A 25,002-nucleotide genomic window follows, 5' to 3' on the forward strand; every position below is an offset into this window, starting at 1 on the left:
TGGTCAGTTAGTTTGTATGTGACAGTGTACTTTTGTATACAATTACTGACCTATGCTTTAAAATACAGTGCTTTGTGGGGCGCCTGGGTGGCTCAGTCGGTTGAGCATCTGGCTTCAGCTCAGGTCATGATCTCACAGTTTGTGGGTTCGAGCCCCGCATCGGGCTCTGTGCTGACAGTTTAGAGCCTGGAGCCTGCTTCGAATTCTGTGTCTCCCTCTCTCTCTGCTCCTCCCCACCTCATGCTCTGTCTCTCTCTCTCCTTCAAAAATAAAATAAAAAACATTAACAAATTTTAAAAATAAAATAAAATACAGTGCTTTGTTCCAGACCCAAACTGTCCATTTCTCTGATAGGATTGCATAAAGTATTCCCTGTCTTAAATGAAAAAAAAAAAAAAAAAAAAAAAAAAAGACGGTTCTCAGTGAGGGAATGAAAACCTTGTGTAATTCAACTTCACTCATAATTTTGTTTTCTTTTTAAAGATTCTTAAAAAATGTTTATTTGAGAGAGAATGTGCACACATGCCAACAGGAGGAGGGGCAAAGAGAGAGGACAGAGGATTTGAAGCAGAAAGCTCACAGCAGAAAACCCGATGTGGAGCTCAAATTCACAAATCATGAGATTTGATGGTCTGAACCAAAGTGGAATGCTTAACAGACTGAGCCACCCATTTGCCCCCACTCATAATTTTGAAAATTTGATTTTAATTAGGATTTTCTATCTTTGGGGCACCTGGGTGGCTTGGTCACTTGGGCATCGGGCTCTTGATGTCAGCTCAGGTCATGATCTCCAGTTCATGAGATCCAACCCTGCATTGGGATCCTCCCTGACAGCACGGAGCCTGTTTGGGATTCTCTCTCTCCCTCTCTCTTTCTGCTCCTCCCCTGCTCATGCTCCACCCCCCCTTAAAATAAATAAATAACTTAAAAAAAAGAATTTTCTATCTATCACATTGAAAAACATTGAAAATATTTGAATACACAAGATTTTCTAGGAAGTTAGAAAGCAGGAATCTTATGCATTTTAGGTGGGCATGTCAGCTGATACATGTTTCAAGACTAATTTGGCAGGATGTAAAAAATAAAAATCTTTATACTAGCAAATTCTGTTTCTAATATTTATAGTACCCATAAACATGCACTTGTTTATTCAAAGATATATGTACAATAATTTTTATTGCACTTTTTTTTTGCAATGGGAAACAAATTAATGTCCATCAAGAAGGGTCTAGTTAAATAAATTATGGAACATTTATTCAGTGGGAAGCTACCAATATGAAGAATGAACCAAATCATGTATTCAGATGTATATAGATGTCCAAGAAATACTGAAAAGTGAAAAAGTGCCAGAATGTGTATAGAGATTGATTTTAGTGATGTATAATTATTTACTGAATCATATCCATATAAGTATGTAGCTATGGAAATTTTAATTGATATAAATTTGTAATTATACATATACATTATGTAGAATAATACACATTTAAAAGCATCACTAAAGGAGGGTGACCACTTGGGTTTGAATTCTGGCTACACTACTATTACTGAGGTATTGGACAAATCATGTAACTTCTTTGTGCCTTATTTTTCTCCTTTGTAAATAGGGATAGTAATAGTATTTATCTCTACAGTTTAAAAATTTTCTCTTGTGATTGGTCTGGCTTGAGGTATATTAATTTTATTGATCTTCTCAAATGACCAGCTTTGGGTTTTTATTTATTTTCTATATTTTGCTCTATTCTGTTTCATTGATTTGTACTCCTATCTTTATTATTTCCTTTTTTCTTCTTATGTTGAGTTTAATACAATCTTATGGTGTCTTAAGGTAGAAACTGAGATTGTTGATCTAAGATCTTTTTTTTTTAATATAGCCATTTAATGCTATTCCCTGTATGTACTGCTTTGGATGTACTGTAAAACTATTGGTTCTTGGTCTTTGTTTTCATCCCACTCTAAATGCTTTGTAATTTTCCTTTTGATTTCTTCTTGACTCAAGTTTATTTGGAAATATGTTGTTAAGCTTCCAAGTACTTTTTTCCAGTTAATGATTTTAAATTTAATTCTATTTTGATCAAAGAACATATTTTATATGATGTAAATTCCTTTAAGTTTGTTGAGACCTGTTTTGTGGTCCATAATATGGTCTATGTGGTAGTGTTTCATTGTGCACTTGTTAACAACCTGTATTCTGCTGTTATTGGGTGGAAAATTTTCTTTAATCAAACGTGGACTGTTTGACCCACTATGTTTTTTCAAATAGTCACTCCTTTTTGGGGTACCCTAGTTACATGTATGTTAGGCCCATTGAACTTGTCTGCTATTTCACTATTGCACTGTCCTGTGTGTGTGTGTGTGTGTGTGTGTGTGTTTGATTCTTCTTTCCCCCTCTGTTCTTTTTTGGATTATTTATATTACTATGTATCCATTTTATCAATATTTTTTCTGCACTGTTTAATCTACTACAAATCATATCCATTGAATTTTTCATATCAGAAATTTTAGCTCTCATCTCTAGAATTTTGATTTAGATCTTTTGTAGCCACAGGAAAAATTATCTTTCTCTCAATAGGAAATGAGATATTTATCTGTCTATATCTATCATTTATCTATCTAATACAGAAAGTTAACATAATTTTACCGAAATTTAATTCTAATACTTTATTAACAAATGCTGATTAATTACACAATTATATTGTTCTGTGAGAAATAAATTAATAGTGAAAATTGTAGATTCTGAAAATATTAGAGATAAGATTAACCAATCAGGAAAAAGATTCTACATGGCTTATAAATGTTTATATATATAAACATATATATGTATATACATATATACATATAACATATATTATATATATATTTTTGTAAATGCTTATATTTTGATAAAGGTAATATGCATGGGTCTGCATAACTTATTTTGATGCCCTTTCAGTAGATTATGTCTTTTCTCTTTTTTTTGAATAATTACACCAATTTAAAATGATTTGAATAAATTAAAAAAAAAATTCATGTCCTCCAGTTTGAAAGCTTCTTAGAATAGTGACACATTCCAAAGTCAAGTCCAGATTTCACACCATATGAACAAAAATATTGAGTGTCTGCTTGCTTTTTGCATTGCATGACATTGTGTAGATGTTCCTGTAACTCCAAAAGAGAAAAAACAACAACAAAAATTTATTTGTAACTCAGTAACATTTAACTTTCTTCTATCTGCTTATCTTTTTATTATTTGCCTTATCTAGGTAACTATATTTCAAGCTTTTTAAAAACATGACAAGTAGCATTATGTGCATGAAAAGAGGTACGTGCTAAGGGTTTAGTTAAATTAAATAATTAAACTGGTTATTTTTGTTTCTATAGCTGAATTTTTACATAAGAAGGGCAATAAGATCAAGTCTTCCAACTTGGAAAATAATGTATTTTCAACAACTCTAAAAATTTAACTAAAAACATTTCTGAGATTTTTCTCATTTATCTTTGTAAACACATCTGGTGTGATTATAATTCTGGAATTTAAATAGAGAAAAATTACTTTGTCAAAGTTAAAATTATGTGCCATCTCTCTTAGGTCAATGATTGAATAACACTGTTTCAAAAACTGAAGGAATTTTTGTTGGTAGGAAAGTTGTGTGTGTGTGTGTGTGTGTGTGTGTGTGTGTGTGTGTGTGTTAGGATATGTTTCAACGGAGAAAAAATGAGAAAAATATTAGTAACTCAAGTTAAATCTGAATACCGATTTGTTTTCCGTTGCTATGATAAAAAAACACAAAACATGAGACTTAGATGACTTTTAGGGGTACAGTATTGTCAACTATACACACAGTGCTATACAGCAGATCCCTGGATCTACTTTGTATGTGACAAGTTGCTTTTATTTGCTGCTTTCAAAATTCTCTCATGACTTTTGACAATTTCATTATGATTTGCCTATATGTATGCTTTTTCATATTTATCCTAGTTGGAGTGAATTGAGTTTCTTGAATTTATATATTCATTTATTTCTCAAAGTTGAGAAGTTTTAGCCATTATTCCTTCACATAGGGTCTCTGCTCCTTTCTCTTTTCATCCCTTTTTGGAATTCCTATAATATGCATGTTGTTCTATTTGATGGTGTCCTACAAGTCCTTCAGACTCTCTTTATTCTTTTTTATTATTTTTCATTTAGCTCCTGTGCCTCAGTAATTTCACAAGTGCTATTTTCAAGTTTACTGATTCTTTCTGTTGTCTGGTCAAGAGGCATAAAGTCCGTCTAGTGAAATTTCCAATTCACTTATTTTATTATTTAATCCTAGAATTTCAGTTTGGCTCTTCTTCATTGTTTCTATCTCTGATGATATTCTTATTTTGTTCCTATATCATTTTCCTGGTTTCACTTAACTGCCTGTCTGTATTCTTTATTGAACATCTCTATAATGTTGTGGGTTTTTTTTTAATTCTATGTCTGATAATTCATACATCTCCATTTCTTTAGGGTCAGTTTCTTATGATTTAATGTGTTCCTTTGAATGGGCCACATCCCCCTGCTTCTTTATATACTTTATTATCTTCTGTTGGAACTTTGGAATTTAAAAAAAAATCAATAATTTCTTTAGTCTTTGCATCATGGTTTTTGCATAGGCAGATTTTCCTTCAATCGGCCCAGGTGGGGCTCTTTCAAGTCTTTTCTGGGGATGTATTCTCTCTGGGTTTATATGCATAATCTCCTTATTGAAGAGGTTTGCCAAATTCTGCTAATGATCCCTACCTAGTGTCTGTCTGTGGTACTATAAATTCTGGGGCATGCTGAACGTTTTTGTTCCCACTGGATCCCAACATGGCACCTCTTTCTGTCAGTACTTAAATTCGGGCAAGATAGAAATCAGTCTCCTGGGCAGCTTCCAAAAAGTCAGAACATTGTATGTACATTCCATTCTTTTCCCTACCGAGAGAGAAGTTGGGTGTTAGTGGTTTCTTTGCAATCATGCCATGACATGACCAGGTGGGGTCTGGTGACAAAGTGTCATGAATTTTCCTACCAGTTTTTATGTGGTTGGTTTTGTGCTTGCCTACAATGTAAGAACTTCTTAATTGGTTTCTGGATTTCTCATAAAGGCAATTAGTTGTGTAATGTTAATTCCACTTCTCTGAGGGGAAAATGGGTCTGAGACTTTCTATTCTACCATCTTGCTAGCTTTTACTTTCTGAACCTATTTATACAGGTCATTTTGTATTCTTTGTCAGGTAATTCATATATTTCCATTTTTAGGGGTTGGTTTCTGAAGATTTATTTTGTCCATTTTCTTTGGCTATTTTTCCATATTTGCACATTTGGAAAAACATTCACCTCTCCCAGTCTTTATAAATGATAATGTACAGGGGAAAACCTTTACTGGTCAGTCTAGATAGAGAGTCTGGGGGCCTCTCAAACCTTTTCCGTGCATGTGTCTTCTCTGGATTTGTGTGTGTAGATTCCTAATTAGAGGAATTTGCTGGTTACTTTTTTTTAGGAACTCATAATCTCTTGCACCATCTGCTGTATCCTCTGCTGTACCATGGGTCCTCTGAAGCAGCAGCATGCCGCTCAGTTCTTTTTTGTTCTTAGCAGCTCCCATGCACGTAGAGGATGCCAGGTCCTACCCATGGTCCAAAACAAATGAGGAAGAAGCCAGTCTGTCAGGCGGCCTACCAAAACGGCAACCAGAACACTGAATAATCATGAACTACAATTCTCCTTCCCTGTGAGGGAGAAGCCACCAAGCTACATTGGCCTCTGTCTGCTGTACCATGAGTTTTCAGCTAAAGCAGCATGCTGCACAGCTATTTGTTCTCAGAGGCCTCCAGACATCTAGTTTTGAAAGTAATACATATACTCAATGTGTACATTTTGGGAAACAGAAGATTATGAAACATAAGTAACTTATAATTATACTCTTATAGAATTAATTATTAAGCTTTTCCTACGTTTTCCAGGTTTTTAATTCAGAAGTAAATAATATTTATGTATTTTGTCAAAGTTGAATACTATAGAGTTAATGGAATTCTTTTTCACTGGCCCTTATAAAATGAGCATATTTCATGTCAATAACAGTTTTAAGAGTTCTGAATTTTAGTGGAAGCATAACATATTCTATGATTTATTATAATTTATTTTTCTTTTGATTATCATGTAAGTTGCATAAAATATTACATGCTCAGCTTTGAATATTTAATGCACCTAACTACTTACCTGATTATTTCCTTCGGAAGAATTCTTGAATTAGAAGTATTTCATCAATGTGTGTAATTATATCATTCTTAACACATGCTGTAAGTTTACTTATAAAAGTTCTAACAACTTTCTAATACTTTTGGCTTAGGTTTTTATTAGGGTGTTAGCTTATAAAAAACACTAACGTGCAGAAGAATAGTGTGTACTGTATAACAGCAAGTACCATGCATCCGTGGGGAAAGGCTAGTATTTTTTTGAAATAAAGAGTGTTAGAAAATAATTTGTGCACATGGGGAAAAATTAGATAATTCACTAGATATCATGTGCCATAAATAATTTAAAAAGTCATTAAGTTAGAAAAATAGATGGCAGTAGGAAAAATATTGGTATACAATTTACATTGAAGGTTGAATTTGTAAAAGTAATGATAAAATGAAAGTAATAGTTTCAGAATAATTATCAAATAAATATTATAAAATTTGTTAATATAAAAATAGTATGCAAAATGTTATAGGAAAAACATTAATATTCTACATTTAAAAATGCAAATGGGATTTATCATATCTTTTTAAAGTTGTTTTTTAAAAATACCAAAATATTAAAAACAGTACTTTTCACATGTTTTTCAAGTCAGAATATTGTGCACAAAAATGAAGACTGGGTAATTAGTAGGTATTTTAAGGTGTACTTTTACATAAATATCAAAGAGAGTGATTAAACTAATTTAAGTATAAATAGCCAATGTTCTGAAAGCGTATAATAAAATAAATCTCTTTACTTAAACAGTTTACCTACACTGGTCCATATTACATTAACATATGCCAAATGGAATATATCCTGAATCAAAATTAATTATTGTGAAATTAATGAAGTAAATCATTATCTCAAATAATGAATACATTTAATTATCAAGTAGACTGGTTACAAATGATGAATGCATCACACTATCCATATACTTTCTTGGGTCAGTCCATTTAGTATGTGATTATTCATCTCTGAAATAATGCTGCTTAAGTAATTGAAATAAAATCAATGTAGGATGGTAAGGTAGTGTTAGAATGAAGTAACTAATCAGTGTATAATTGTTAAATGGACAATTACCTTGATTAGGTAGAATTTATGATTAAAGTATATGATTGTCAGGTGAAAACTTAGAAACTTATTTTCCTATACAAATATGAAAATAATTTCTTCTATTAAATTAGTGCTACTTATAAAACACTGTCTCTTTCAGATTAGGTTAGATTATCTCTTTATCCTCTAAGGAACTTTGTGAGATAAGTTTAGTTTGCCATTACAACTGGAAATGAGATTTTGATTGCAAATGTCAGGCTAAATACAATGGTTTACTTTCCAAACACAAAATATCCCACTGAAATGAAATATATACACCTATTTGTATATTTGACTAAACCATCCCCCTCATTCTCTCTATAGATAGATAGATAAGTAGATAGATAAATAGATGATAGATAGATAGATAGATAGATAGATAGATAGATAGATAGAGGCATATCTATATCTATCTACAGATATACTTATGGGATTCAAATCCATAAGATATTCTGTCAAGATTTTCCTTGGCATTCTATTCTATAGATAGATAGATAGATAGATAGATAGATAGATAGATATAGAGATCAAGATTAATCATAGTGCTAGAAAAGGATGATATCAGAGATATCATAAATATTTTTAGAAGATGGTAATCATACAATTCTTGCTATTTGAAGTATTTCCTTTAAATGTTTCTATTTGCTTGCATCAAGTCAGTCATTGATAATGCCACTGAGAATTCTTTGGTGATCAACATCTCTTGCATAGAAGGAAGTCATCTGTAGATCTTCCATCTGATCTAATTTTATTCAATACTACTTTTTCCTGTGGAATAAAAGTCTTGAATATAACAATTACTATGCTTTTGTTATTCTCACCATGACACTGTAGTTGTAATTGGCTTTGGGTCAAATATCAATCTTTTCCTCAAAATCCCTTTTTATTATATCAACAAGCATCAGTTTCCTTTTTTTTTAAATCAATATATTATAGTTTGTGTAAGAAACAATAACTAATTTTGCTAAATAATGGAAAACATCACTTAAAATTTAAGTATCCAGTAACTAGTGAGAGAAGTGCAAACCCCTTATGGGCCAACTATACAATTTTTTGGAATGGTATAAAGGCTTGGGGAATAAAAATTAGATTATAATATTTAAACATTTAATTCCACCTAAACTAGTATCTTGACAGAATATCTTATGGGACTTGAATCCCATAGGTATCAGTAAGACTTCTGGAAGTAAATAGACAGCATATTACATGGGAGTGATGGAAGAGAGTTTAAGGAAGGGACTACTTACAAAGGTGAGGGTTAAGTTTAAGGAAAAGTACCAGAAGATGGTAAAGTGTCCAGAAACTGATTATAGTAGAAAACCACTACCATGTTTAGATCTGAAGTGGAAACACTAGTATCAGTATCTGACTACATTTTTAGGCATAAGCCCTTTGCTATAGCAGTAAGTATCTTTGGTACAGGTGTTTAGCCTCTGATACATAGTAGTCCATCAGAGAGGCAGATGCCAGAATAAGTATCTCAACTTCTCTCTTTATAGTCCTCTTCCTTTGCCACCCATTGGCCAAATTCAAATAAAATCCAAAGGATGACGGAGCCTAGTGGATGAATTATATGAAGATTGGCATTTTAGGACAAACAACAGAGTAGATAAATTTAGAGAGTAGGTATGCAGGACAAGCAAATATTCAGCATCATAATTTTATCTGGAAGAGCAAACAAAATATGTTCCAAGAAAATTTGGGGTAAAATTTCAATAGGAAAACTTATCTCATAATAATGGAAAACATACTTTAATGTTAAAATAATTAAAAGAGTGTTGGAGCACAGTATCACAATAATCACCGAAAAAATTTCATAACTTCATAACAATTTATACATGGTAGCAGGGACAATTCTAATCGATGGGGATAGGATGGAATTTTCAACAACTGCCTTGGAACTTTTATCCATTTGAGATAAAAATTCTTACTTTAGACATTATTCAACTTATAAATAATATGAAGCATTTAAATTAAAAAATCTTACAAATTTATTTTTATTTTTTATTTTTTTTAAATTTACATCCAAATTAGCATATAGTGCAACAATGATTTCAGGAGTAGATTCCTTAGTGCCCCTTACCCATTTAGCCCATCCCCCCTCCCACAACCCCTCCAGTGACTTCTCTGTTTGTTTTCCATGTTTAAGAGTCTCTTATGTTTTTTCCCCCTCCCTATTTTTATATTAATTTTGCTTCTCTTCCCTTATGGTCATCTGTTCTGTGTCTTAAAGTCCTCATATGAGTGAAGTCATATGATATATGTCTTTCTCTGACTAATTTCATTTAGCAATAATACCCTCCAGTTCCATCCACATAGTTGCAAATGGAAAGATTTCATTCTTTTTGATTGCTGGGTAATACTCCATTATATATATGTACCACATCTTCTTTATCCATCCATCTACCAATGGACATTTGGGCTCTTTCCATACTTTGGCTATTGTTGATAGTGCTGCTATAAACATGGGGTGCATGTGCCCCTTCAAAACAGCACACCTATATCCCTTGGATAAATACCTAGTAGTGCAATTGCTGGGTCATAGTAGAGCTCTTTTTTTAATTTTTTGAGGAACTTCCATACTGTTTTCCAGAGTGGCTGCACCAGTTTGCATTCCCACCAGCAGTGCAAAAGAGATCCTCTTTCTCCACATCCTCGTCAACATCTCTTGTTGCCCGAGTTGTTAATGTTAGCCATTCTGGCAGGTGTTAGGTGGTATCTCATTGTGGTTTTGATTTGTATTTTCCTGGTGATGAGTGGTGTTGAGTATTTTTTCATGTGTCGGTTGGCCATCTGGATGTCTTCTTTGGAGAAGTGTCTATTCATGTCTTTTGCCCATTTCTTCACTGGATTATTTGCTTTTTGGGTGTTGAGTTTGATAAGTTCTTTATAGATTCTGGATACTAACCCTTTATGTGATATGATATGTCATTTGCACATATATTCTCCCATTCTGTCGGTTCCCTTTTAGTTTTGCTGACTGTTTCTTTCGCTGTGCATAAGCTTTTTATGTTGATGAGGTCCCAGTAGTTCATTTTTGCTTTTGTTTCCCTTGCCTCCAGAGATGTGTTGAGTAAGAAGTTGCTGTGGCCAAGATCAAAGAGGTTTTTGCATGCTTTCTTCTTGAGGATTTTGATGGCTTCCTGTCTTACATTGAGGTCTTTCATCCATTTTGAGTTTATTTTTGTGTATGGTGTAAGAAAGTTGTCCAGGTTCATTCTTCTGCATGTTGCTGTCCACTTTTCCCAGTACCACTAGCTGAAGAGACTGTCTTTATTCCATTGGATATTCTTTCCTGCTTTGTCACAGATTAGTTGGCCGTTCGTTTGTGGGTCCATTTCTGGGTTCTGTATTCTGTTCCATTGATCTGAGTGTCTGTTCTTGTGCCAGTACCATACTGTCTTGATGATTCCAACTTGAAGTCTGGGATTGTGATGCCTCCTGCTTTGGTTTTCTTTTTCAAGATTGCTTTGGCTATTCAGGGTCTTTTCTGGTTCCATAAAAATTTTAGGATTATTTGTTCTAGCTCTGTGAAGAATGCTGGTGTTATTTTGATAGGGATTGCATTGAATATGTAGATTGCTTTGGGTAGTATCGACATTTTAACAATATTTGTTCTTCCTATCCAGGAGCATGGGATCTTTTTCCATTTTTTTGTGTGTCTTCTTCAATTTCTTTCATAAGCTTTCTATAGTTTTCAGTGTATAGATTTTTCACCTCTTTGGTTAGATTTATTCCTAGGTATTTTATGTTTTTTTGTGCAACTGTAAATGGGATAGATTCCTTGATTTCTCTGTCTCTTCATTGTTAGTGTATAGGAATGCAACCGATTTCTGTGTATTGATTTTATATCCTGCCACTTTGCTGAATTCATGAATCAATTCTAGCAGTTTTTTGGTGAAATCTTTTGGGTTTTCCATATAGAGTATTATGTCATCTGTGAAGAGTGAAAGTTCCACCTCCTCCTGGTTGATTTGAATGCATTTTATTTCTTTGTTTTGTCTGATTGCAGAAGCTAAGACTTCCAATACTATGTTGAATAACTGGCGAGAATGGACATCCCTGTCTTGTTCCTGACTTTAGGGCGAAAGCTCTCAGTTTTTCCCCATTGAGGATTATATTAGCATTGGGTCATTCACATATGGCTTTTATGATCTTGAGGTATACTCCTTCTATTCCTACCTTCTTGAGGGTTTTTGTCAAGAAAGGATGTTGTATTTTGTCAAATGCTTTCTCTGCATCTATTGAGAGGATCATATGGTTCTTATCCTTTCTTTTATTGATGTGAAGAATCATGTTAATTGTTTTGCGGATATTGAACCAGCCCTGCATCCCAGGTATAAATCCCACTTGTTCGTGGTGAATAATTTTTTAATGTATTGTTGGATCTGGTTGGCTAATATCTTGTTGAAGATTTTTGCATCCATGTTCATCAGGGAAATCGGTCTATAGTTCTCCTTTTTAGTGTGGTCTCTGGTTTTGGAATCAAGGTAATGCTGGCTTCATAGAAAGAGTTTGGAAGTTTTCCTTCCATTTCTATTTTTTGGAACAGTTTCAAGAGAATAGGTGTTAACTCTTCCTTAACTGTTTGGTAGAATTAACCTGGAAAGCCATCTGGCCCTGGACTCTTGTGTTTTGGCAGATTTTTGATTACTAATTCGATTTCCTTACTGGTTATGGGTCTGTTCAAATTTTCTATTTCTTCCTGTTTCAGTTTTGGTAGTGTGTATTCTATGTTTCCAGGAATTTGTCCATTTTTTACAGATTGCCCATTTTATTGGCATATAATTGTTTATAATATTCTCTTATTACTGTTTTTATTTCTGCTGTGTTGGTTGTGATCTCTCCTCTTTCATTATTGATTTTATTTATTTGGGTCCTTTCCTTTTTCTTTTTGATCGAACTGGCTAGTGGTTTATCAAGTTTGTTAATTCTTTCAAAGGACCAGCTTCTGGTTTCATTAATCTGTTCTACTGTTTTTGGGGTACAATAGCATTAATTTCTGCTCTAATCTTTATTATTTCCTGTCTTCTGCTGGTTTTGGGTTTTATTTGCTGTTCTTTTTCCAGCTCCTTGAGGCGTAAGGTTAGGTTGTATATCTGAGATCTTTCTTCCTTCTTTAGGAAGGCCTGGATTGCTATAGTTTCCTCTTTTGACTGCCTTTGCTGTGTCCCCGAGGTTTTGGGTTGTGGTGGTATCATTTTCATTGACTTCCATGTACTTTTTAATTTCCTTTTTAACCTCTTGGTTAGCCCATTCATTCTTTAGTAAGGTGTTCTTCAGTCTCCAAGTATTTGTTACCTTTCCAAATTTTTTCTTGTGGTTGATTTCGAGTTTCATAGCATTGTGAAAATATGCACGGTATGATCTCAATCTTTTTTTACTTACTTAGGGCTGATTTGTGTCCCAGGATATGGTCTATTCTGGAGAACATTCCATGTATACTGGAGAAGAATGTATACTCTGCTGCTTTAGTATGAAATGTTCTGAATATATCTTTTAAGTCCATCTGGTCCAGTGTGTCATTCAAAACTATTCTTTCCTTGTTGATTTTTTGATTAGATGTTCTGTCCATTGGTGTGAGTGGGGTGTTGAAGTCCCCTACTATTATGGTATTATTATCAGTGAGTTTCTTTATTTTTCTGATTAATTGATTTATGTATTTTTGTGCTCCACATTTCGCGCATAAATGTTTACAATTGTTAGGACTTCTTGGTGGACAGACCCCTTGATTATGATATAATGCCCTTCTGCATCTCTTGATACAGTCTTTATTTTAAAGTCTAGATTGTCTGATACAAGTATGGCTACTCCGGCCTTCCTTTGTTGACCATTAGCATGATAGATGGTTCTCCATCCCCTTATTTTCAATCTGAAGGTGTCTTTAGGTCTAAAGTGGGTCTTTTGTAAACAGCATATATATAGATCTTGTTTCCTTATCCATTCTGTTACCCTATGTCTTTTGATTGGAACACTGAATCCATTGATGTTTAGAGTGAGTACTGAAAGATATGAATTTATTGCCATTATGATGCTTGTAGAGTTGGAGTTTCTGGTGGTATTCTCTGGTCCTTTCTAATCTTTGTTGCTTTGGGTATTTACATATATATATATATATATATATATATATATATATATATACACACACACACACATATACATATATATACACATGTATATACATATACATACACACATATATATACACACACATATATATGTGTGTATACACATATATACACATATATATACACATATATGTGTGTATACACATATATACACACATATATATACACACATGTGTGTGTATATATATATATACACACACATATATATATATACACACCTATATACATATATATACACACACATATATATATACACACCTATATACATATATATACACACATATATATATATATATATATATATATATATACACACCTATATGTATATATATGTATATAGGTGTGTATATATATATATATGTATGTATATACACATAGATGTGTGTATATATATATTTTTTTTTTTCATCTTTTCTCCCCTCAGAGAGTCCCCCTTAAAATTTCTTGCAGGGCTGATTTAGTGGTCCCAAACTCCTTTAATTTTTGTTTGTCTGGGAAATGTTTTACCTCTCCTTCTATTTTCAATGACAGCCTTGCTGGATAAAGAATTCTTGGCTGCATATTTTTCTGATTCAGCACATTGAATATATCCTGCCACTCCTTTCTGGCCTGCCAAGTTTCTGTGGATAGGTCTGCTGAAAACCTGATCTGTCCTCCCTTGTAGGTTAAGAACTTTTTTTTTTCCCTTGCTGCTTTCATGATTCTCTCCTTGCCTGAGTATTTTGTGAATTTGACTATGATATGTCTTGTTGATGGTCAGTTTTCGTTGAATCTAATGGGGGGTCCTCTGTGTTTCCTGGATTTTGATGTCTGTGCCTTTCCCCAGGTTAGGAAAGTTTCTTCTATGATTTGCTCACATAACCCTTCTATCTCTATTTCTCTCTCTTCCTCTTCTGGGACCCCCATGATTCTGATGTTGTTCCTTTTTAATGAGTCACTGATTTCTCTAATTCTTAAATCGTGCTCTTTTCCCTTATCTCCCTCTCTTTTCTGCTTCGTATTCTCTATAAGTTTATCCTCTATATCGCTGATTCTCTGTTCTGCCTCATCCATCCTTGCTGCTGCTGCATCCATCTGTGGTTGCAGCTCAGTTATAGCATTTTTAATTCCATTCTGACTATTTTTTACTTCTTTTATCTCTGCAGAAAGGGATTCTAATCTATCTTTGACTCCAGCTAGTATTCTTATTATCATGATTCTAAGTTCTGGTTCAGATATCTTGCTTGTATCTGTGTTGGTTAAATCCCTGGCTGTTGTTTATTTGTGCTCTTTCTTTTGGGGTGAATTCCTTTGTTTTGCTATTTTGAAGGGAGAAAAGGAATTAATGAGGTAGAAAAATTAAAATTAAAAAAAATAAAATAAAAACGAAAAATTAAGGAAACATATTTATAATAAAAATTAAAAATAAAAATGAATTTTTCTCTTTCTGTATTCAAGAAAAAGAAAATAAATGAAAAAAGAGAAAAGAAAAAAAGAAATCGTTTGAAAATTTGAAAAAGTCAATACACTGTAGTAGACTAAAATAAAATGATGGAAGTAAAATAGAATTTTAAAAAATTTACATAAAAGCAAAAAATATAGTTAAAAAATAAAGAAAAATATTTTTAATAGAAATTGAAAGTAAAAGTTAAGTTTTTCTCTTTCTGCATTCAAGAAAAATAAAAGAAACGAAAAAGAGAAAAAAGAAAATGAACAAAGAAGAAAAGGAAATCGTTTGAAAATATGAAAAGGTGAATACACTGAAGTAGACTAAAATAAAATGATGGAAGTAAGATAGAATTTGAAAATTTTTCACAAAAGTAAAAAATACAGTAAAAAAATTAAAGAAAAATATTTTTTATAAAAATTGAAAGTAAAAATGAGTTTTTTCTCTTTCTGTATTCACAAAAAAGAAAAGTAGTGTAAAAGAGAAAAAGAAAGAAAGAAAATTGAATAGATGGACCTACTAACAGATTGAAATAGTACTGAAACTATTCTGTTTTCCTGTAGAAGTCAGACTATGAAGTGCTTTATAGTCCATAAACAAAGTAGGTGGTGAGACTTGTGTTCTTGAAGAGCAAGGTTGGCCCAGTTGGGCAAGGCTCAGTGTAATGGCTCCGTTCTCCACTAGATGGCACTGGTAGCCTACTGGGGTGGATTGTTGGGGTGCCCATAGGTGCATATGTGCATGCACGGGTGCGGTGAAAATGGCATCACACAGCTACCCAGTCTCTAGTATCGTAACTCTGTTCTCCCTGATCAGCAATCGCACACCCGTCCTCTGTCTTCAGCTTTCGTGTCCTCCCCGCTTCTTCACTATCTGTGACCAAGCCCCAGGCACTACCTGTCTCCTGAGTTTTGCCTCGGATACGGCTGTTTTCCCCGGCCCCTTACTTCTAAAGGACTGCGGCTTTGACCCATTCCGCCCCTCTGCAGAGGATCTCAGCAAGCAATGGCCAAATGCCAGCTGTACCCAGGAACACTTGCAGGACCCTGCTGCTGCCAGTGCCCTGAGACTGTGGCCAGGTGCCAGCCGCCCCAGAAAAAGTTTGCAAGACAGTGTAGCAGCAGCTTTTCAGGGATTATGGAAAATCACAACACACATCTGGCACCAGGCTTCACCCTGTACGTTGCCACCTTGTCCCAGTACCAGCGAATGTGGCCGTTTTCTGGGGTCTGCTGGGACCAGGTGGCTTCAACAGCCTCTACCAAATGTCCTTCCAGCAGTGGAACTGCTTTTCCCCATGTGGCCTGATAACCTCCCAAACCCCACTCTGTTCCTGGGGATTCACCCTTCCCACCAGAGCACCACCAGGTATGGAGCTGCGGAGTTGCAGCATTTGCTCTCCCCTTGTTTACAGTCTTAATGGAATTTAAACCCTCTCCTTTCTCCTTTCTCCCTTTTTAGTTTAGTCCCTGTGGCTGTTTACAATTTTTCACTTTCTCTCCAGCTATGTTTGGGGAGGGGTGCTTTTTCCATATTCTCCCTCCACCCCCAGTCTCCGTCTTCTCTCTGCCTGCAAAAGCAGCTCCTTGCCCACCACCAGCTTCTTTCTCCCCAAGTTCACCTCTCTATGCCATGTACCTGCTGAATTCTGTGGTTCAGGTTGTGCAGATTATTGTGTTAATCCTCCATTCAGTTTTCTAGGTTTGTAAGATGGTTTAGTGTTTGTCTGGCTGTATTTCATGGACGCGAGACCCACAAAAAACTTCCATGCTGTTCTGTCATCTTGGCTCCTCTCTGCCTCTCTCTCTTTTTATCCCCCCAATGTTCATCTGTTTTGTTTCTTAAACTCCATGTATGAGTGAAATCATATGGTATTTTTAATCTCTCTGGCTGACATTTCACTTAGCATAACACACTCTAGCTCCATCCACAACATTGCACATGGCAAGATTTCATTCTTTTTTATGGCTGGGTAGTAGTCCATCATATAAATAACTTCCTTATCCATTCATCAGTAGATGGACATTTGGGCTTTTCCTATAATTTGGCTATTGTTGATAAGGCTGCTATAAACATCAGGGTGCATGTGCCCCTTTGAATCCATATTTTTGAAATTTTTTTAATGCTTATTCATTTTTGAAAGACAGAGAGAGACAGAGCACAAGCAGGGGTGGGGCAGAGAGAGAGGGGGACACAGAATCTGAAGCAGGCTCAGATCTGCTGACAGCTGTGCTGACAGCTCAGAGCCTGACACAGGGCTCGAACTCACGAACTGAGAGATTATGACCTGAGCCAAAGTCGGATGCTCAACCAACTGAGCCAACCAGGCACCCCTGAATCCATATTTTTGTATCCTTTGGGTAAATAAATACTTATTAGCACAATTGCCGGTTGTAGGGTAGTTCTATTTTTAACTTTTTAAGGAACCTCCATATTGTTTTCCAGAGTGGCTACAATAGTTTGCATTCCTACCAGCAGTGTGAGAGGGTTCCCTTTTCTCCACATCCTCACCAACACTTGTTGTTTCCTGTGTCATTAATTTTAGCCAGTATGACTGATGTGAGGTGATATCTCATTGTGGTTTTAATTTATATCTCCCTGATGATGACTGATGTTGAATATCTTTTCATGTGTTTGTTAGCTAAAAATTTTAATTTATAGAAAATTTTTCACCTACCTGTAAATGTTCATAAAGGAAATTTATTGTAGCATATTTTTAACTAGCAAAACTTGGAACCATTTAAAAGCTTAAATTTAGAAAAAAATTATTGCATTTCTCTAAATTATGGTACCTCTACACCATGGGGTCTTAAAAATAATGTTTATCTACACATAATGAAGTGGAAAGTTCACTAGAAAATATTGAAAGTATAAAATAAGAAGTAATTTAAAAAGGAAATCATACCACAGAATAATTTAAATGACATGAAGCATTTATTTTAAACTATGTGTGCTAAGCTGATGGAAAAATCTTAACATATGAGATAGGATTCAATGAAAATATCGTGGTAAATAAGGCATAATATATTAGTAAGAATGAGAGTGAGAAGTGTGACCTTTAGGAACATGAATACATCAAAAAGCCTCAAAGTATATAGAGAAATAACTGATATGTTTATAGCAAGAAACAAGTGCCATAATCATTGAAGTTAACTCTTTATATACAGTCTTCTCAGGAACTGGTAGACTGAATAGATTAAAATTAGGGACAACTAGAAACTGAACGTTACAAATAAAGAATTCACGCCATTAGATATATGTAAAATTCCATATCCAAGAGCTGTGCCCCCTGCTGCATATAAGACATAAGAAATATTTACAAAAATACATTATACATAGTGTTCACATAGAGTCAAGGGCAAGATAAACAAACCTTAGAATTGTTTTTAAAAGGACAGCAAAAGTACAGTCCTAATTGTTTGGAAAGTTATATATTATTGTACCCCACTGATTAAAGGCTATTAAGAAAACTGTCAACCATATAATAATAAAATCACTTTACTTTAAAATATGTGAAACATAGTTAAATCAGTAGATAAAAAAATGTGTGATGTTGAATACATCAGAAATCAAGAAAAAAGAAAAGTGAATGATCTAGGCATTTGACACCAAAGGTTTAGGAAAAAGAAAGCAAGCCCAAATAAAATTTGAAAAATAATAAAATAAGGAGAGAGATCAATGAACTATGAAACAATAACTGCACGGAACAGTGTTAGTTTTGAAATGAAATGCTGTTCAGAAAAAAATACCAATAGCCAGTAAGGAATTATTCTTCTCATGACTTCTGATGTGACAATTGGAAAAAAATAGTTTTATTGGACTTATAACTAGTCCCTAGCATGTAATAAACAACAGAAATAAAAAGAACAATGCCTAATACTTAGTTTCTGTGAATCCTTCTGCTTTTTTTTCTATCTTATTTACCTTAAGTAATATCAAATTTGATTTTTCATAATGGTCTAGTGATTTCCAGTTTTAGAATATGTGCCTGAGTTTTTGATGAGGAGCTTCAAAATATAATTTTTAAATAGAAATCAACTTTAATTCCTGAACATCAATGAATATAACCTTTATATAATAATAAAATTTCATCTATGTAATTCATGACTAGATCTTTTCACTTAATATTGTGTTATAATCCTTTGGATATTTCTTTTTTCTTTTTTTAAAATTTTTTAACATTTATTCCTTTTTTGGGAGACAGAGAGAGACAGTGTGAGTGGGGGAAGGACAGAGAGAGAGGGAGACACAGAATCCAAAGCAGGCTCCAGGCTCTCAGCTGTCAGCACAGAGCCCAACGTGAGACTCAAAACTCAGAATCATGAGATCATGATGAGCCAAAGTCAGACACTTAACCGACTGAGCCACCCAGGTGCCCCTGGATATTTCTATGTTGTTTGTCATTTTCTATGTAACCCAAGAGGAAAGGGTATAGAGATAAGAACATTAATCTTGACCTCACTGACATAAATTCTTTGTAATGGGAAGCAGGATCCAAGGCCAAATAAGTAAAATTAGGAAACATAATGGGGGTGGGGAGGGATAGTTAAGTCTTTACAGGTAATTTGCATGATTCTTTTTCTAGTCAAAATAGTTGTATTTAAAATTTCTTACTTAAGTGGTGATACAAATTTTTGTAATGTATTAAATTCAGACTCTTACCTAGATGAAAATGGTTTTTCTAGATTGTCTTCATTAAGATAAACATTTGCTATGATTATTATAAAGACCATACACATTATGCAGGTAGCAAATATCCCCCTCTATGGAATGAGACTGCCTCATAGATTTTGCTGTAGTGGTTCAGCTTTTCCATTGTTGCCTTGCCTTCAACGATGAACAATTTCCATGGTCTTTATCTTCTTTGATATTATATATGCTTCTCTATGATCTATACAGGGCTTGACTTTCAAGAAAAGATTTGCAGTAGTGCAGCTCTGGAAGTTTAAAATAATGGGCTTCTTTAGTGTCTGTTTAACTTTATCCTTTTCTTATAACAATTGCCAGGAGGCTCCATGCCTCCCTTTATTTTTATTTTCTTAAATTTTCTTTTCTTTTTAGGTTTATGTATTTTTGAGAGTGAGAGACAGACAGAGAGGGGGTGAAGGGGCAGAGAGAAAGGGAGACATAGAATATAAAACAGGCTCCAGATATTTTTTCTAGATTAAAATTTTTGGTGTCGTTTTGGGGGTGTCTGAGTGGCTCAGTTGGTTAAGCGTCCAACCTCAGCTCAGGTCATGATGTCAAGGTTGAAGAGTTTGAACCACTGCATCGGGCTCTGTGCTGACAGCTCAGAGCCTAGAGCCTGCTTCAGATTCTGTGTCTTCCTCTCTTTTTGCCCTTCCCCTGCTCATGCCTGTCTCTCTCTCTCTCTATGTCAAAAATTTTATTTTAATTTTAGTGTCATTTTGTTTTATATAAACTGAGGATGGTTAAGAACTTTAAATTTAAAATATTTTTAGAATACAATGTGTTCTTACTATAAATATACAGTGGGAATTATAAATAGTTCCTTCTTTCAAGTACTGGACAAGATAGTAAAAAAAAAACAGTACCTTACCAAAAGCCAATAAAACAAGCTAGATTTTTCATATATTTTTAAAAAGTCAACACAAAGAAAATGAAAAAAAACAAACATAGTAACAGGGTCATTAATCCCTCGATTTGCAATACTGAATTCCTTGATCCATTTACAATCCAAAGATGTAACTTAACAGGGTGGTAAAATCACTTTGGAAAATGACAACTGTACTCAAGACAAAATAAGTCAGTCCTAAATGGATGCCATAGTGCTCTCTGTGGCCACGATTCCATTCCTGAGCCAAAGTCGGATGCTTAACCAAGGCCACCCAGGTGCCCTTGGCCAACGTTAGCCACCCAGGCGCCCTCCATGCCTCCCTTTATATCCTACTGATTGACCAAAAGAAGTAAAACAGTTATGTGATAGGCTCTAGTATCATATAACCTTTCTTCTATTATCATATAGCCTTTTGGTAGAAAGTACTCTGCTTTTCAGAATAGAATCTATGAGAAAATTTCTTCTTGTCTATGCAATTTACAAATAATTCTACAAACATACTTTACTTTTATATCTTAAGATAAATTTATAATATCAATGTTTGGCTGTAAGAAACACAGTATAAGACAGCAGAAGTGTTACCATAAATTTTTATTTAAGCAAAATAAATGATTGGTGACAGTAGAATAACCTTTTAATTTTTTAATTATAAATTTTGAGCTCTGAATATTATGTGAGTAAAGGGAGATAACATATTCTCATAAACATGTCAGCAAAATAATTGAAACGCTACTTGATTTATAGTAAAGTATTTTCCATTGTAAACTGGCATTCATTTTTTTTGCCTATGGTAAATTATGTTTACCATTGTCACCTTGTTCTTTTTTAACCATAATTTTTAAAGAGCTATGCTATTCTCTACCTAGTTTTCAATAACACCAATATTTTTCCTTGTGCTGATATATACTCTATGAAATGAATGCTTTTGAGTAATTGAAAATACTTTTTAATTGTCTACTTTATAAAATTGCAAGAAAGATACACATATATCTTTATATTTATGTTATCACTTTTGTTTGGGATTTTCAGAAAAAAATATTGATATGTTTTAAAATCAACAAATCTGAAAGTCAATTTGAAATAGTAACTTTAATACATATAAATTCAGTCTATTTTATTATTTAAATTATATTTTATTGATAACTTAACATTACTTAGGTCAGATGTCTTTTAATTTATATTGCTTTGTAACCCATTGATATTTGTAAAGGTATTATCCAGTTCACCTTCAAGTATATCTTGGCCTTAGGGTGGCTTCACAAATTTGAGAAAATAGTGATGATAATAATAAATGATTTGTTATGCAATACTATATGCCAAAACTTAGGGTTAAGTACTTTATATACACTTAATTACCATGTGTCGAGTATAGAACTGCAACTCCCAATTTTTCTATCTTAAAGATGAAAAACTTAAAGCTTAAGAGAAGTTCTATAATTTATCTAAGGTCGCTTAAGAAGTGGCAAGGGCACCTGGGTGGCTCAGTTGGTTCAGCGTCCAACTTGGGCTCAGGTCATAATCTCAGGATCTGTGAGTTTGAGCCCCGCATCTGGCTCTGTGCTATCATGACAGCTCAGAGCCTGGAGCCTGCTTCGGACTTTGTGCCTCTGTCTCTGTTTCTCCCCCGCTCATGCTCTGTTTCTGTCTCTCTCAAAAAAAAAAAAAATAATAAACACTAAAAAAAAAAAAAAAAAAAAAAAAAAAAAAAAAAAAAAGAAGTGGCAGAGTAGAGTTTTAAACCAAACCATTATGGCCTCAAAGCCACTGCTTTTAACCACTGCTATATTTAGTAGAATGCCTGGCCTGGATCAAGGCATAGGCTCCAGGGAGGCAACAGTTAAATATTCAGGGATTTTGTGAGCTGGTTGTTAAGCCACTAGCAATTTAAAATTAGCCATGGTAGGAATATTAACACAATAACAATCAGTAAATGCTAAAAATTGGGACTTGTCCCACACTTTCGTCTCCTCCACCTGATAGTTTACTAGCATACTGTTGCCTTTACTGCCAAAGTTTTGTCAATATTTACTTATGTATTAGGTTACAGATAGAAGTAAAAGATGTAAATTTGTCATTTTCTGAGTACTACCTATAAACTGCCATCCATTAAGAAATTTTCCACTAATAGTTACTGAATTAAATGTCATCTTTTATTGTCATATCTAAAATAATTTTGTATAGAGAAGAGTGTAAAATAATGAATTGTCTCTTTTATTTTCAGTGATAGTGGAAAGTGGGAAGATAATTTCTTTTGTGGCTTATATTTATTCTGGATATTGTAATATTTATAGAAATATTGTAGGACTTATGAAACTACAACCAAAAAAAGTGGTAAGTTTTAAACTTATTTATTCTCTTTAATGATAATTTAATACAACCTAATTATTGCATAGTTGTTGTTAGTTTGTCTTGTGGAATTTGTGTTCAATTTTTTTTACTATTTTTTATTGTTTCTTTTCACTGAATTATAAGATACAGGAATGTAAGATAAGTTGTAAATTGAGTTGTAAGACATAGGAATGACTAGAAGCACATTAAGAGATGCTTAACATCTTTATTCCTCAGAAAAATGTAAATTAAAACCACAACAAGGTATCACTTCAAGCATATCAGATTGGCTAAAATACACCTAACAAATGACCCAGAAATTCTACTCTAGATATTTACTCAAGAGAAATAAAAATATACATCTACAAAAAGACTCACAAAGTCTTCATAAGCCAAAAACTGTAAGTAATCTAAATGTCCACTAACAGTTGAATGGATAGAAACATTGTAATATATTCATACAATGGAATGCTACACCTCATTAAAGAAAGCTAATGATGCATACAAGAATATGGATGAATCTCAAAGCATTAGGTTGGGCAAAAACATCAAACCCAAAAGACTGCAGGCTGCATAATTCCAGTTTTATGAAGTTCTAGAACAGGCAAAACACTAATGCAGAGTGATAAAAAAAAAAGTTAGAACTAATCTTTTTTTGGTTGGTCAGGCAGTCTTCAATGGAGTTCAATTTAATATGTAAACTTAGTTGAATTTTGCTATATTAGTTATATTTAGTGTGAGGATTTGCCATTTATATAAATGGCAGTTCTTCAAGTGAGATATTGCTTTTAACCCCAGGATACTTATTAAAGTCTTTCACCTCTTCTGAGTCCCTGTCATGTCATACTCTGAGAGCTACATTCTTTTTTTTTTTTTTTTTTTAAACTTGCTACTCATCAACTCATCCCTGTTTTCCATGGTGTTGAGGTCTCTCTGAAAAGATAATTTGGACTTTCAACCTTTTCCTCCAGAGATATGCATACTGAAAACCTGTAGGCCCTCTTCCACTGTTTCTAATTTGGGCCTAAATTGCTAGTTCCCTGGATCAAACTCTCTTTCCATGTTTCTTTCTTATTTAAATAAGAAAGTCTGCATGGAATTCCATCTCAGCCATTAATTCTATCAGTTCTGGTCCTGGCATCTGTGCTTATTTTTTTATTCTCTGTTAGTCCACCCATGCAACTGGGGCTGAGCTAACAAATGGTAGTTCACAAAACATTCAAAGCTAAACTCTATTTACAAAATGCTATCCTAGGACCTTGAAAAAGGGAATGAGCTCAACGTTTCCTAGACATCTTGGTGGATTAAAAAATTAGGGGCACCTGAGTGGCTCAGTTGGTTGAGCTTCCAACTCTTGATTTTGGTTGGGTTCATGATCCCAGGGTTGTGGGATCCACCCCTATATCAAATAAACTCTCTTTCTCTCTCCCTTTGCCTTTATCCCCCAACTTGTGCTCTCTTTCTAAAAACAAACTTAAAAAATTAATTCATAGATCACTAAGTGACAGTACTTTCAATTACCTTAGATATGGTGAAGTTGTCTATCAATTAACTACTGTTCTATATAGTTTAACTACATGCGTAAATAACTTTTCTCTGATTTGAATGAAATTGCATTTTAAATACCATATACCAAAATGTTTTATGAACAGTGAATTCTGATGATAACAGTATTTATCATTGTGTGAAATTGGTTTCATTGAACATCTATGATCTATATCTTTTACAGAAAAAAAATCAAAAACTTGTTTGTATGGGCAAACTTAATGAGAAGGAATCCTTTGGTGAGATTAGTGTTCTTCTTCAAGTTCCTTTCACATGCACAATAGTTACTGGAAAAGAGGTTGAGATGGCAATCATTGAAGATAAGGACCTATTTGGTAAGTGCATACATGTCTTTTATACCATTTTATTTGATGAGTTTTTGGCAATCATGGATATATTTCACAGAAATATTAGGACACTCAAGTAAGTATGTGTGTATATATTTTATTTACATAAGCAGTATACCTGTAAATAGCCTCCTTTAACACCTCATGGTCTGTCTGATTTGACTGTGCCACTTTTAGAATGTATTAACAGTTTTTTCTGCTAATTCCCAAATTGCCATTAATGGCAACATTCCTTTCCTTTATGAAGTATCTTTTGGTTTGTCATCTCTACAAATATTGCTTCTATGTTTCTGGTTCAGGTCAAGGTATACTATCTTCCAGTGTACAACCTAGATCAAGTGTATATGAAGATC

General features: G+C 33.8%; 1 protein-coding gene across 5 annotated transcripts in view; it reads left to right on the forward strand.

Moving 5' to 3' along the window:
• Positions 1 to 25,002, forward strand: part of CNBD1 (cyclic nucleotide binding domain containing 1) — a 456,861-nt gene that overhangs the window by 338,929 nt on the left and 92,930 nt on the right. For all 5 annotated transcript variants that reach the window (XR_013553368.2, XM_078441451.2, XM_078441452.2 and 2 more), the window contains 2 exons: positions 22,651 to 22,760; positions 24,487 to 24,637. Coding sequence is in view for 4 of the 5 variants with exons in the window: in XM_078441451.2 (XP_078297577.2) it covers positions 22,651 to 22,760; positions 24,487 to 24,637 (261 nt within the window). In the remaining variant the exon portion in view is untranslated. The remainder of the gene's footprint in view (positions 1 to 22,650; positions 22,761 to 24,486; positions 24,638 to 25,002) is intronic.

The sequence above is a fragment of the Panthera onca genome, chromosome F2 (assembly GCF_046562875.1).
Source record: "Panthera onca isolate mPanOnc1 chromosome F2, mPanOnc1 haplotype 2, whole genome shotgun sequence".
NCBI lineage: Eukaryota > Metazoa > Chordata > Mammalia > Carnivora > Felidae > Panthera > Panthera onca.